This window comes from Gracilinanus agilis, chromosome 5, assembly GCF_016433145.1.
Source record: "Gracilinanus agilis isolate LMUSP501 chromosome 5, AgileGrace, whole genome shotgun sequence".
Lineage (NCBI taxonomy): Eukaryota > Metazoa > Chordata > Mammalia > Didelphimorphia > Didelphidae > Gracilinanus > Gracilinanus agilis.
Window position 1 is genome coordinate 212,257,535 of NC_058134.1, and position 13,008 is coordinate 212,270,542.

Genomic DNA, 13,008 nt, shown 5'->3' on the forward strand with positions numbered 1-13,008 from the left:
TCATTTTATCTTCCTCCATTTTATCAGTAAGTCCACCCCTTTCACATTAACAGTTATGATTATTAAATACATGTTTCCCTCCATCCTATTCTTTTACATTTATCCTTCTTTTTTACTTTGTGCCCTCCTTAAGAGTCTGTTTTGCTTCTGAATGCTTTCTCCCTCATTCTATGCTCCTGCTTATCTCTCATCCTTTCTCTTAGCCCATTTCCTTTCTACTTCCCTATTGGAGTAAAATAAATTTCTATATCTAACCGTTTGTATTTTTATTCTTCCTTCCTTGAACAAATTCAGATAAGATTGAGGTTCAAATATTCCTCACCACTTACTTTCTCCCTTCCATTGTATAAACTCTTCCTTGCTTGCCTCTTCTATGTGAGATGATTTTCCCCATTCATCCTCTGCCTTAAACCCTTCTCCCAGTACATCCCTCTTTATCATTCTTCAGTTCTTTGCTTGAGATCATCCCAACATACCAGACTCACACTTATGTCCTATATCTAAGTAGATTCCCTCTAACAACCCTAGTGAAATAAAATTTTAAAGGATTACATGTACCATCTTCTCATATCAGAACATAAACAATGTAACCTTGTTAAGTCCTTTATGATTTCTCACTCATGTTGACATTTTTATGCTTCTCTTGAGTCTTGTGTTTGAATGTCAGATTTTTCTATTCAACTCTGGTCTTTGCATCAGGAATTCTTGAAAGTTCTCTCTTTTATTAAATATGAATTTTTTCTCTTATGGGATTATTCTCAGATTTCTGGGTAGATTTTTTTAATTTTAAAAAATTATATACTTAGTAACCACCAACCAAAAAAATTTAAATAAATAAATGTAAAAAAATTAGGTGCAATACCACAAATTCCACATTGTTTACGATTTGTTTAAAAATATGTCAATTATATGTGTGTGCTAATAGAAACATCCTCTGCTTTTGAGTTGCCTTTGGATTTGTTTTACTTTGATATGTTTTTCTCTTGGTTTTTTAACTGTTTTAAAAAATATAATAGTAGTATGTATTATTATTATTATTATTATTCTCTTTTCTTCTCTTTTTATCTCTTCAGACATTTCCCTTATTTTCTCTATTGTTCCAGTATTTGTCATTGTATTCTAATAATACAATCCATTACATTCAAATATCACAATCTATTCAGCCATTTCTCCCAATCATTACATTTGTATGATTTCTGTTATTTTGTCATCACAAAATTTCCATGAATATTTTCATACATATACAACTTTTTGCCCTCTCAGTAATTCCCTTAGGGTCAAATCCTAGTAATGGGATTCCTAGATTAATAAGCATGAACAACTTTACTGCTCTTAATGTATACTTCCACCTTGTTTTCAAAAAACAGTTCATGGCTTCTCTAGCAACATAATATCAGGCCTGTTTTGGTCAGCATTTAATTTGGCCAATTTAACCAGTTTAGTTCTCAGTTAACATACATTACTGAGACCATATTTAACTAGATTGGTCCTTAGGCAGCAGACAGTCTTCTGCTAGGACCATTCTCTATCCAAAACCAAATCTTTCCAGCTTGGTCATACCCAGTGGAACTTTTGTTCCAATGACACAACTCCTCAGGAATATAAGATTATCTTCATAGTATGATCAGTGTTAAAGTAAGATTTTTGCAGAATATTTATGCTCTCTAAACCATTGCTGTCCCACCAGGAACTATGTTTAATTATGTGTATACTCAGGGTTATATCTACTGCTAGTTTCATGCAAGTATGTGAGGAAACTCCAGATATCTATCATATTTAACTTATCTCAGATTCTATTCATTTTCTTCACCTCTTATTTATTTTTGGTTAGATTTATCTACTTTTAAGAGGCAAAAAATTTTGATGCTATAATATTTGGTACATGCAGGTCCATTACTGATAATGTTCCATTATCCATAGTATCCCACCTCAAAATAATATTAGTTACCTTGTTCATCCCTTACAGTTGCATCCATTTTGGATCCAACTGTATCAGAGGTCATGAATGCTACCTCTACTGTCTCTGTCTCAACCAAAATATAATATATTCTGCTATGCATGTCTCTCACAGTGTGTTTCTTTTAACAACACATTGTCAGGTCCTGGTTTTTTATCCTTTCTGCTATCCATTTTCTTCCCATGGGTGAATTTGTCCCATTTACCTTCAAAATCATATTTACTAGTTCTGCTTTTCCATCTATACCATTCTTTCTCACTGTCCACCTCTTCTTTTCTTTTGGCCATATCCCCCCTCAGATGTCTAATTTCCTTAAATACCTCTCCAATTCACATTTTCCCAATAACTCCTCCATTATCCTCTCCCCTTGCCATTCTAGTTCCAAATTGGCCAACCTTTACAAATGTCACTCACTTGTTCCTTCCCCCTTACCTTTTAATTCTTATTCTATCCACCTTTCCAAAAATCCCTTTCCAATCCTTCCAGCTGTGCCCTCCTACTTCTTGATAATTCAATCCAAAAAATCCCTCCCCTATGTTGTCTTGAAAGTTTCTCCATAAGGGGCAGCTGGGTAGCTCAGTGGATTGAGAGTCAGGCCTACAGATAGGAGGTCCTAGGTTCAAATCCAGCCTGAGACACTTCCCAGCTGTGTGACCCTGGGCAAGTCACTTGATCCCCATTGCCCATCCTTACCACTCTTCCACTTAGGAGCCAATACACAGAAGTTAAGGGTTTAAAAAAAAGTTTCTCCATTAACCCTTCATCTTAACCCCGTCTCTTAATATGTACTGCCCTCTAATTATCCCTCCCTTTTATTATTCCCTTGCCCTCCCTTCTCTTAACCTTCTTTTAATTCCTCAGTCTCCCAAGGGGACTTCCATGTCCCATCCTCCTTCACACTTGTTTCTCTGTACATTTAAGATTTTTACCCTTATAACTGCATATGTTGTTTTCTCTTTATCTCAGGTCTGATAAGAGTAGTGTTCTAGTACTATCAGCCCTCCACCCACTCCTCCCCTTCTCCATAGTAGTTCCTTCACTCATTTCTCCTCTATATAGGATAGCCATTCCACCCTGCCTCCTCCTGGTATACTCCACTACCATTTCTTATATTCACCTCAACCTCATGTCTTCAATCCATATACACTCCTTCAAAACACTCAGAATCAAACAATTTGACATTTTGCATTGCTTATAATGAGTCTTTCACTACCTTTATATGTTTCTTATAGATCAAATTTTCTGCCAAGTTCTGGAAATAGTTGAAATTCCTTTGGTTTGCTTTTTTTTAACCTTTATAAGCAAGATTAGCTTTGCTAGATATATTATTCTTGGTTGTAAGCCCAGTTCTTTTGTACTAGGAAATACTCTCTTCCATTCCTTGCATTTTTTTAATATTGTGGCTGCTAAGTCTTGATACTAGCTCCAAAAGTATTTAAATTGTTTTTTCTCTTGTTACTTGTATTTTTTCCTTAACCTGGGAGGTATGGAACTTAGCAATGATGTTCTTGTGCATTTTCATCTTTGTGTCTCTTTGAGGAGGTAATTGGTAGTTTCTTTCCATTTCTATTTTACCCTCTGAAAATAAAATTTCTAGGCAGTTTTCCTTGATGATTTCTTGGTGTATGGTGCCTAAACTCTTTTTTTTGACTGTAACTTTCCAGGAGTCCAACTATTCTTATAGTACCTTGATCTATTTTCTAAGTCAGTTGTTTTTGTGATAAGATATTCCATTTTCTCTTCTATTATTTCATTCTTTAGATTTTGCTTTATTATCTCTTGTTATCTTAAAAAGCATTAGCTTCCTCTTGTGTAATTCTAGTTCTTAATAAATAATTTTCTTCAGCAAGTTTCTAGATCTCTTTTTCCATTTGGGTGGTCTTTCATAATTCTTTATTTCCTGCATTGTTCTTTTTTTCTAATTTTTACTCTACTTCTCTCATTTCATTTTTGAGACCTTTTTTAAGCTCTTCCAAAAGCTCTTTTTTGAGCTTGTGGTCATTTATTGTATTTCTTTGATGTTTTTGAAGTAGGAATTTTTACTTCACTGTCCTCTGAATTTGAGGCAAGGTCTTCTCTGTCCTATAATAGTTATCAGTAGTTGGATATTTTCTCCTTTACTGACACAATTGCTCCTAGGGCCCACCACCTACAGATTTCCAGTGGTATCCTTGTGGACACAAGTTCTGGGGCTAAGCAAACAAGCAAACAAAACAATCATGCCCCAAGGGGCTGCCTTGTTGATTCCACTCTCTTTGCTCTATTTCTGACCTCAGGACCTGTAGTGGTAAGACTGAAGCCAGGCAAGTCAGAAACCTTCCTCCCTGGTTGTCTCTGGCGTTTCAGCTTCACTACCCTCTTGTGTATCTTTTTGCCACTTTTAGCATTGATTCTGGAGAGTTATTTTAAGTTGTTTCTGGGGGATATTAGGAGACCAAAGAAACTTTATGCCTTACTCTACCATCTTCCCACAATTTGAGTAGATTATTCTTGGTTGTAATCATAACTCCTTTACTTTCTGGAATATCGTATTCCCCCTCCACTCCTTCAATAAGGTAGCTGCTAAATCTTCTGTGATCTGTAGAAAGCCATAAATAAACAGTTTAATTTGTAAATCCTATCAGATCCAGGTATAACTGGTGATTATAACTAATTGATGACTCCTTTCATTATTAAAAGTTTTCCTGTGTAATAAATCATTTTAATTTAAAGAAAGGGGGGAAATATGTGAGAAGCCAATAAGAGAATAGATAAAAATCTGAGACTTCTCTTTTGACCCCTTTTGTGATCCTTGTGATTTCTTGTTGAAAAGTATTGTGGTCTTATTGAAAAGCTTGAAGTTCCTAGAAAAGCTGAATTTAAGAGGTTAACACTCTTCCCCTTTGGCCAGGAATGCAGCTGCCTGGTACAGCCAAGGCCAAACCCTTAGCAAGGGCATTTTGCCCAGATTTAAAGTAAACTAATGGGTCTCAAAAATATTGTTTAATGCCATCAAGGCTGAGAAATTCAGGGGCTTTCCCTTCTACCAAAATGCACCAGACTTCACTTAATGATAACAAATATAGTTGATAGTTTATCATAGTTTTTATCTACACCTTGAAGCTTCTAAGGCTTATGTATTGTCTATGTTAAAAATACAGCTTTGTGTAGTTGTGGGAAACTATCCTTGTGCTTTTGGGTGAAAGGGAGTTTGAATTTCTTATATCAAAAACTTGTGACTCAATGACACCTCCGAGAAGCAGCTATGAGTTAACAGTCAAAATCATCTCTCGTGTCCTGTTATTTCCTTATCAACTAAGCTGTCCTTATTAGATTATCAGAAATGATAGATAGATCTCGAGAGTGATCCTGACTGAAGCTCATTGGTAACTGAATCATGCTTTTCTGGTTGTTTGAAGCATTATCTCCTCAACCTGGAAGCTCTGAATCTGTCTTTATTTCTGAGAGTTTTCATTTGGGGATCCCATTTAGAAGGTGACCAGTTGAATCTTTCAGTTTCTACACTGCTCTTTGGTTCTAAGGTTTCTAGTTCTAAGGTATCTTTTATTATTTCTTTAAATATGATGTCTACACTTTTGTTGTTGTACTGGTTCATGGCTTTCAGATAATCCAATGATTCATAAATTATATCTTCTTGATCTATTTTCTTGTCACTTATAAGTTACTTCACAAGGCCTATACTTTAAATTAGATTAAATAACTCATGGTAGAAGGCTTATCTAGCCTCAAAAACTACCCTTTAGTTTGATTCCTGATCTTCTATAATTCTATGGAAAGGGTTCACAAGGCATTTATAGAAGCGTTAAGAAATTGTCAAGTACTAAGTATGCAGACACTCACTAAATAAATGATCATGAAGATGATGAGGGTGAATTGACATTAAAAGAATTTCTCACCTGACTCTGAATTACTAAGAGGTCAGCTTTAATGATTATAGGTAACATAATAATGAGGTCCTTGGCTGAAAATATTATCATTTTATACTTTCCTTTTCTCTAAAAGGCCTTCATTTCCTCTAAAAATGTCGACATTATCAGTCTGATAAGAACAAAATAATTACTACTCAAGTGATTATCAATATTTGAACTACTATGAATGCATCATCGTAATGATATGTTTATACTATTTACAAATTAAGATCTTAAAGTTTAAAAGACAAATATTTTGTCCTTAACATTTTACTAAAATTATAGTTTTTCAGAGTTCCAAATGATTTTCTCTTTTTTCTTGTCATTATTCCTTTTATATCACCACATCACAAAGGCAGATTTTCAATTCTAAATGCCTAGCAAAATATAAACATGCAAAAGAACAAACTGAGACAAGGCAATCTAAGAAAAATCCCTAGCACTGAATTTTACTGAATGCCAGTAAGAGACAAAAGAAACACTATGGTTATTCAGTACTTGGTAGGAAGCAACCTTTTGTTAAAATGAAACAGGGAAAATGAGTTGGTTGAATGGAATTTTGTTTTCCTTCTCATAACCCTGGACATATTATTGATGTATCACTTCAACATTATTTAGAACAACATCAGATTTGCAAGATTCCAAGTACTTAAATACAAATATCAAACTACTCAATAGCTACCAATTTAGTATTTATTAGATAATAACTTAAGGAACATACAATGAGAAGGAAAATCCTCAGCCTTGCTTCTTCCTTAGTATCACTGTAGGAACTTACTAAGAATGTCCAAACTTCCAATTTTTTCTAACATTGGATACATATAATCTGGCCCTCATGTGACCATTATCTTATTGTGGGTGCCAAGGAAAAGGTTGGACCCGTTCTGACCTGATAACAGGTCATTTTGATATTGGTAACTAGAAATATTCATAGCAACAGTGGCCCTCTCAAAGAGAAATCAGTACCTCTAGAGAAAAATTGTATTTCCCACTAAATACCAGTACTTTGGGGCAAATCCTATTCCTGATATACAATTCTGAATTTACTTTCTGTCAGGAAGATAATAAATACCAATAAATATACACAAGATAATTTAAAGAAGAAGAAAGCATTAACTAGAGGGATCAGGAAAAAGTTTAAGTGGAAAGTGGGGCCTGAGTAGAGGCTTGGAGACAACTAGAGATTTAAATAGGTGATGAAGAAGTAAATTTTTGGGATAGGAGAGAAATTGTGCAAAAACAGAGTTGGGAGACAGAATGTTGAGTTTAGAGAATTCATATGGGTCTATCCAAGTTCTACCCAATTCAAGTTCCAACTCCTCAGTGAAGTCTTCCCTAATTATTGTAGCATAATTACAAGTACATCTAACAAAACTGATAGGGATAAATTCATTACTGAATTAAGTTCTTATAATGATTGTTAATATAAGGCAGCTGATGGCTTAGTAGATAGAGCATTGGGCCTGGGGTCAGGAAGAACTGAGTGCAAATCCAGCATCAGATACTTCTTAGCTATGTGACACTGGCTAAGCCACTTAACATCTGATTACCCAACAAAAAGATCAACTGGAGAAGAAAACAGCAAACCATTTCAATGCCAGGAAAACCCTTTAAACAACTATAGACCAGGGGTTACCAAGAGCTAGACATGACTGATTGAACAACATTGGTAATATGTGCTATGATCATTACAGTTCCTATTATATGAAAAAAAAATTGTGACAAGCATGAAGCTGTGAGGCTTGGACTCTGGGAGAAAAGTAGTCTCAGTTCCAAACTCTAGCCCAGTCTGAAACTTCATGAGAATACCCAGGTCAAGAATTCCAGGTGAGAGGGAAGACTACAATTTTGTCACTCTGGACCAACAGAGCTTTGCAGTGGGTTGACAGTGACTGAGCCCAGTAGCAATCTACCAGAATTCCAAAAAAAAGGAGGCAAACATAAAAGCCAATTGCTCAGACTTAAACACAGGTCAGGAACTTGTAGAGCTCAGACCAAAGGATGAATAATCAAGTTTGCCCAAGATGAAACAACTTTGACAGCACTGAAAGCTTGAAGGTACCTAGCTTGAACTTGAAATCTTAGAATGATACAATACTCAAGACTCCAGAAAGCAGTAGCAGAACTAGCCTAGATCTTCCCTCCAGAAAATCCTAAGGTACAGTCATAACATTACGTCTAAAGTCAAGAAGTAGGCTAGAAGTATGAGAAGCAAGGAAAAAAAGGTGGAGGAAATAGTTGACTATTGGACTTCATTTTCAACTCAACTGGTCAAAGAAGGAAAGAATACATGCACATACCCAGTTGAGTACAGAAATACATTTTATTCAATAGTGGAATAGGAGAGAAACAAGAGAAGGAAGAAAGGGGAATTAGAGGGAGAGTAGATTAAGGAAGGGATTTCATTCTTAGCAAAACAAATTAACTAAAGATAGCTAAAATATTTGTAGCTCTTTTCGGGACGGCAAATTGTAATTGTGAACTGGGGAAGTAATGATCAATTAGGTGATGACTGAACAAGTTATCAAAAATAGATGTGATAAAATATTATTGTGCTACAAGAAAGGATGAAAGGCATGGCTTCTGAGAAATATGGAAATACTTCTATTAAATGGTGCATGATGGAATGGAAAGGACTACCCTGCATTCAAAAAACATTTTCTCTCTAGAGGTGGATATCATCTTTTGTCCTGGGTCCTTTGGAACTGTTTTGATCAGAATGTCTAATTCTTTCATAGTTGATCATTCTTATAATATTGCTGTTACTGTGTACAGTCTTCTGGTTCTACTCACTTCACTCTGCATCAGTTTGTCTAAGTCTTTCAAAGTTTTTCCAAAACCATCCTGCTTGCCATTTCTTAGGCCACATTAGTACACCATCACAATCATATAACATAGCTTGTTCATTCTCCAATTGAGCATCTCTTCAATTTTAATTCTTTGACATCACAAAAAGAGCTGCTATAAATATTTTGTGCATATGCATCATTTTCCCTTTTCTTTTATCTCTTTGGGAATATCTAGTAGTGGTACTGCTGGGTCAAAGGGCATGCAGTTTTATAGCCCTTTGAGCACAATTTAAAATTCCCCAAATCAACTTATAGGCATGGACTTTTGTTGTAGCAGTAGTTTTGCATTATGGAATCTTGCTGAGAGGACACAGGGGACTCCTCTGTAATTGAGTAACTCAGTAACTAAGACTGCAACCAAGACTATGAGAAAAGTTCTCCTCTGTGCAAACTGTGAAATATTTCTGATTGCTTCGTCTTTTTTTCCTGGATCAATTTCTCTCCCTTTGAGTTATAGATCAGACTTCAACAAGATAGGGGAAAATAAGTTTGGAGACTTCTCTCCTTTCCCCCACATCCCAAAAAGAAGTGCAGAAAATAATAATTTGCAGGAGAACCTTGAGATGACCTGTACGTATGTGTCTGACCAAGTGGCTAGAGGTTTCTGATTGTTTTTTTTGTCTTCCTGGTTCTTTTTTATGAGCATGTTAGAAACTAGTTAATGGAAATAGAATGTTCCTGGCTCTCTTCTTCTTATCAGTGCTGGAAGAATGCTACTATTCTATGTGCAATATGATCCTAAGAATTACAATACAGATTGGGGGGAATAAGGCTATGAATTGAGTAAGAAATATCATAATAAACAGGATAATGTAAGTCAAAGCACTAATTTTCCCTTGCCATAAAACAAATAACAAAAAACATAAGCTTACTTTAGTCCTTTAAAGTAAGTTCGTAAGTACATTTTAACTGAAGTCTAGTATGAATTTTCAAGAGCTAAATTAGTTGTACCAGCAGGAAGAGTTAAGATGGAAGTGATGATTGAAATATGCCCTTAACAAAACAGACTCATTACACACAAATGATTCATCAGAATATAGTAATTAATGAGGCAAAAGACTCATCATTATGACTGAATGTTATATGTGAGATTAATGGTCCTTCAATTTACTTTAAATAGAAAAGTAATTCATACCAAATAGTTTTTATAAAAGGCTTTGAAAAAAAGGGTTTAGATTCAAATTCTGACTGAGATGGTGTGAACTTAGGGAAATTAATATCTAGGCCCATTTCCTCATAAGTAAAATGAGGTTTAGATGGTCTATACACTCTTTTCTAGGTAAAATCTATGATCTGATCCTCTGAATCTATAAACTGGACAATTGCCAAACAGTTACTCTAATAAAGGCAAACATAAAAACCCCTAAAAATGTATGGGTCAGAAAAACAAATAAGATTTCTACTTTTAGGTCCCTCAGAACCAACAACATGATTGGTTGATATAGGAGACAGATAACCAATGTGTTAATTTAATGAGCATATGGCTTGAGGAGAAGGGTTGCTCTTAAAACTTCAACTATTATTATTTTTTCTAAAAATAACAACCAAAACCAAACAAAGCAAGTTTTCATTCTATGACCATTTTTTGGAAGCAAAAAATTAAGAATTAGATATAAACACTAATCAGAAAACATTGTAGCAACAGTGCAGAACAATTCAAAGTATAAGGACAATGCACTCTACACAACTACAATGCCCTTCATTTGGCACTTAGGTTTATCAATACTATGTTTTAGAAGTCAAAAATGAGTACAGTTTCATTTCATGTATCATTGTACTTACCAAACAAACGTTGATGGAATAGAAATTTCCCAGCTATTAGTCCTATGAGAATTGCAAGTAGCCATAGAAGCACTTTCAAGAGCTTCCAGCCTCCTCCTCTAGGGTATTTATTGGTTACAAATGAAAAACAGTTTCCAACAACAATAACATTGGCCTCTGTTTGACTGTGAGAGACAGGATCCTCCGCAAATATTAAGAAGTTAAAGAAGATCACCAGATAAGCCACAATCAATCGGGACCATGGATGCTGGAAATAATATCGGAAGTCTTTACCCATCCTTCAAAATCTCAGTTCAGCAGTTTTCCTGTGTGAGGAAGGATACATATGGTTAGAAGAAAGCAAAAGGTCTTTGTACCTCAAATTAGGTCCATTTAAATCTAAAGTAGGGGTTGGACCAGATGATCTCGAAGGTTCCTTTCATCTCTTAATCTATGGTCTTCAGTCAAGAGAAGAACTCTGTTTCCTTATCTGATAGAACACTTGCCTGTCCTTACATTAGGAGGGCAGAACTTGGGGTCAAAATGAAATTGCTGATGCTCCTTGGTCACAGACAGAGAGTAGTCATGGTGCTTACATGCCATAAGCTAAAACTGAAAGCACATCTGCCTTACTCTTTATCCCTACCATTTAAAATGTTCCCTTCTGTTTGGTTTTATAAGATTACTCACTTACAAAAATGAACAATATGGAAATATGTTTTGCTGGATAATTCATGTATAACCCATATCGAATTGCCTGCCAGCACTGAGAAGGGGAAGGGAAGGGAGAGAGGGAGATAAGTTCAATCATATAACCTAGGAAAACTTGTGTGGAAATTTGTTATTATATGTAATTGTTAATAAATAACTAAGGCAAAAATAAAAGAAAGTGTCTTCTCAATATACTATTCAGAGACTTTGAGCCTTCACTCTCCTACATGAAATTTGACTAATTTGACAAAAAGTAATTTGGGGCTCTGGATTAAGTAGGATAAAATAAGGCTTGAAGTCAACTTTGTCATTCATGACATTAAATGGTTAATGCTACAATTGCTAAATGGATCTGGCTATTTTTTTATCATTTAGTTTTTGCTATATGAAATGCGTAAAACTTTAATTTCAGTTGAAAGAACTGATGATGATTATTCCTATTGACTCCCAGAGGAGCATTGGGCCGCAACCATCTCACGCCAACGGACTCTGTTCTGGGCAACTTCCCCCAACTGGGCATCTCACGCCAACAGACTCTGTTCTGGGCAACTTCCACCAACTGGGCATATCTTTGCCAGGTCTGTTTTGGCCTTCTGACTTTTCTCCTCCCTGGTGGGTTCCATATTTTTTTTTTTCATAGCGTCCTGACTTTCCCAGAGTCTGGTATTGGAGATCTTTTCAGGCCATCTGATGTTGAAAGAACTATTCCTGAAAATTTGTGTAATGCTGCTGCCTTCCAACTTCGAGTAGTGATTATCCTAGTCATTTGTTTTAAATTGTTTCATTTTGGCTCACCATCCAATAACTCGCATTGTCAACCTTATTTCTCGGCTGCAAAAACTGCTCGTTCTTGCATTTAACTTTCTTGCATCGTTTCTAATTAAGAAATGCTATCAGTTCATTATGTCATTTGATCTTCATAAACTGAGGTAGGTGTTACAAGTATTTTACCATGAGGAGATTGATGACCAGAGAGCTTGACTAATTTACTCTCAATAAAATAAGTGGTAAAGCTCAGACTCAAACCTAAGACTTCTGACTAGATCCTCTTTCCAGTGGATGTAGTCAGATCCACAGCAACTCCATGACTTTGGTAGTATTATGATATTCTTGTAGGACCTCATTTTGTAACTTTGTCTTTTCACTTAAGTAACATAATGGGTAGAGTACCGGATTTGGGAATTGTGAAAACCAGAGTTTAAATCCTGTCTCAGATACTTACTAGTTCTATGACCCTGGACAAGACCCTTAACCTCTCAGTCTCGATTTTATAATTTATAAAATGGGACCAATTACACCTACCTCCCAGGGTTATTTTGAGAGTCAAATGAGATAACAGAATGTGCTTTGCAAGCCTTTAAGCACTATATAAATATGAGCTGTTATTATATGTAATACATAATTATATTATATATATATATATATCACTGATGACAGGAGAAAGAAGCAAAGTTCATATTAAAAATAGAATATCTGTATAAAGTGTTACATGGAATCAACATTTAAACCAATGTTAGTCTAGCATCAAGTGAGCAAAGGATTACATAGACATTCTAACATTGCTTTCTGCATTTATTTGACATATTCCTAAGGAAAACAAAACTTACTGATGGCATTTATCTTCACAATTTACAAGTTACAAATTTGGTACTCCTCTCCAAATTGATTATTAATACATAAAATCTTTTTAAGTCTCCAAAGAAAGTTCACAGAAACATACAAGGTGGAATGAATGAGAGTAGAAAGCATACAGTAACCCTGTACCCATTTGCTTGAGTCAGGAAGATGTCACCCACCACAAGAACACAAGAGCCTGTGTTTG

At 35.3% G+C, this 13,008-nt stretch overlaps 1 protein-coding gene across 2 annotated transcripts in view; it reads right to left on the reverse strand.

Annotated features, from left to right (window-relative positions):
* TMEM117 (transmembrane protein 117) overlaps positions 1 to 10,773 on the reverse strand; it is a 93,204-nt gene extending 82,431 nt beyond the window's left edge. Inside the window, exon 1 of one of the 2 annotated variants that reach the window (XM_044677966.1) lies at positions 10,497 to 10,773. In XM_044677966.1, coding sequence (XP_044533901.1) covers positions 10,497 to 10,773 — 277 coding nt within the window. The remainder of the gene's footprint in view (positions 1 to 10,496) is intronic. The other variant, XM_044677967.1, reaches the window with a different exon arrangement.
* Between the last annotated feature and the right edge of the window lie 2,235 nt (positions 10,774 to 13,008).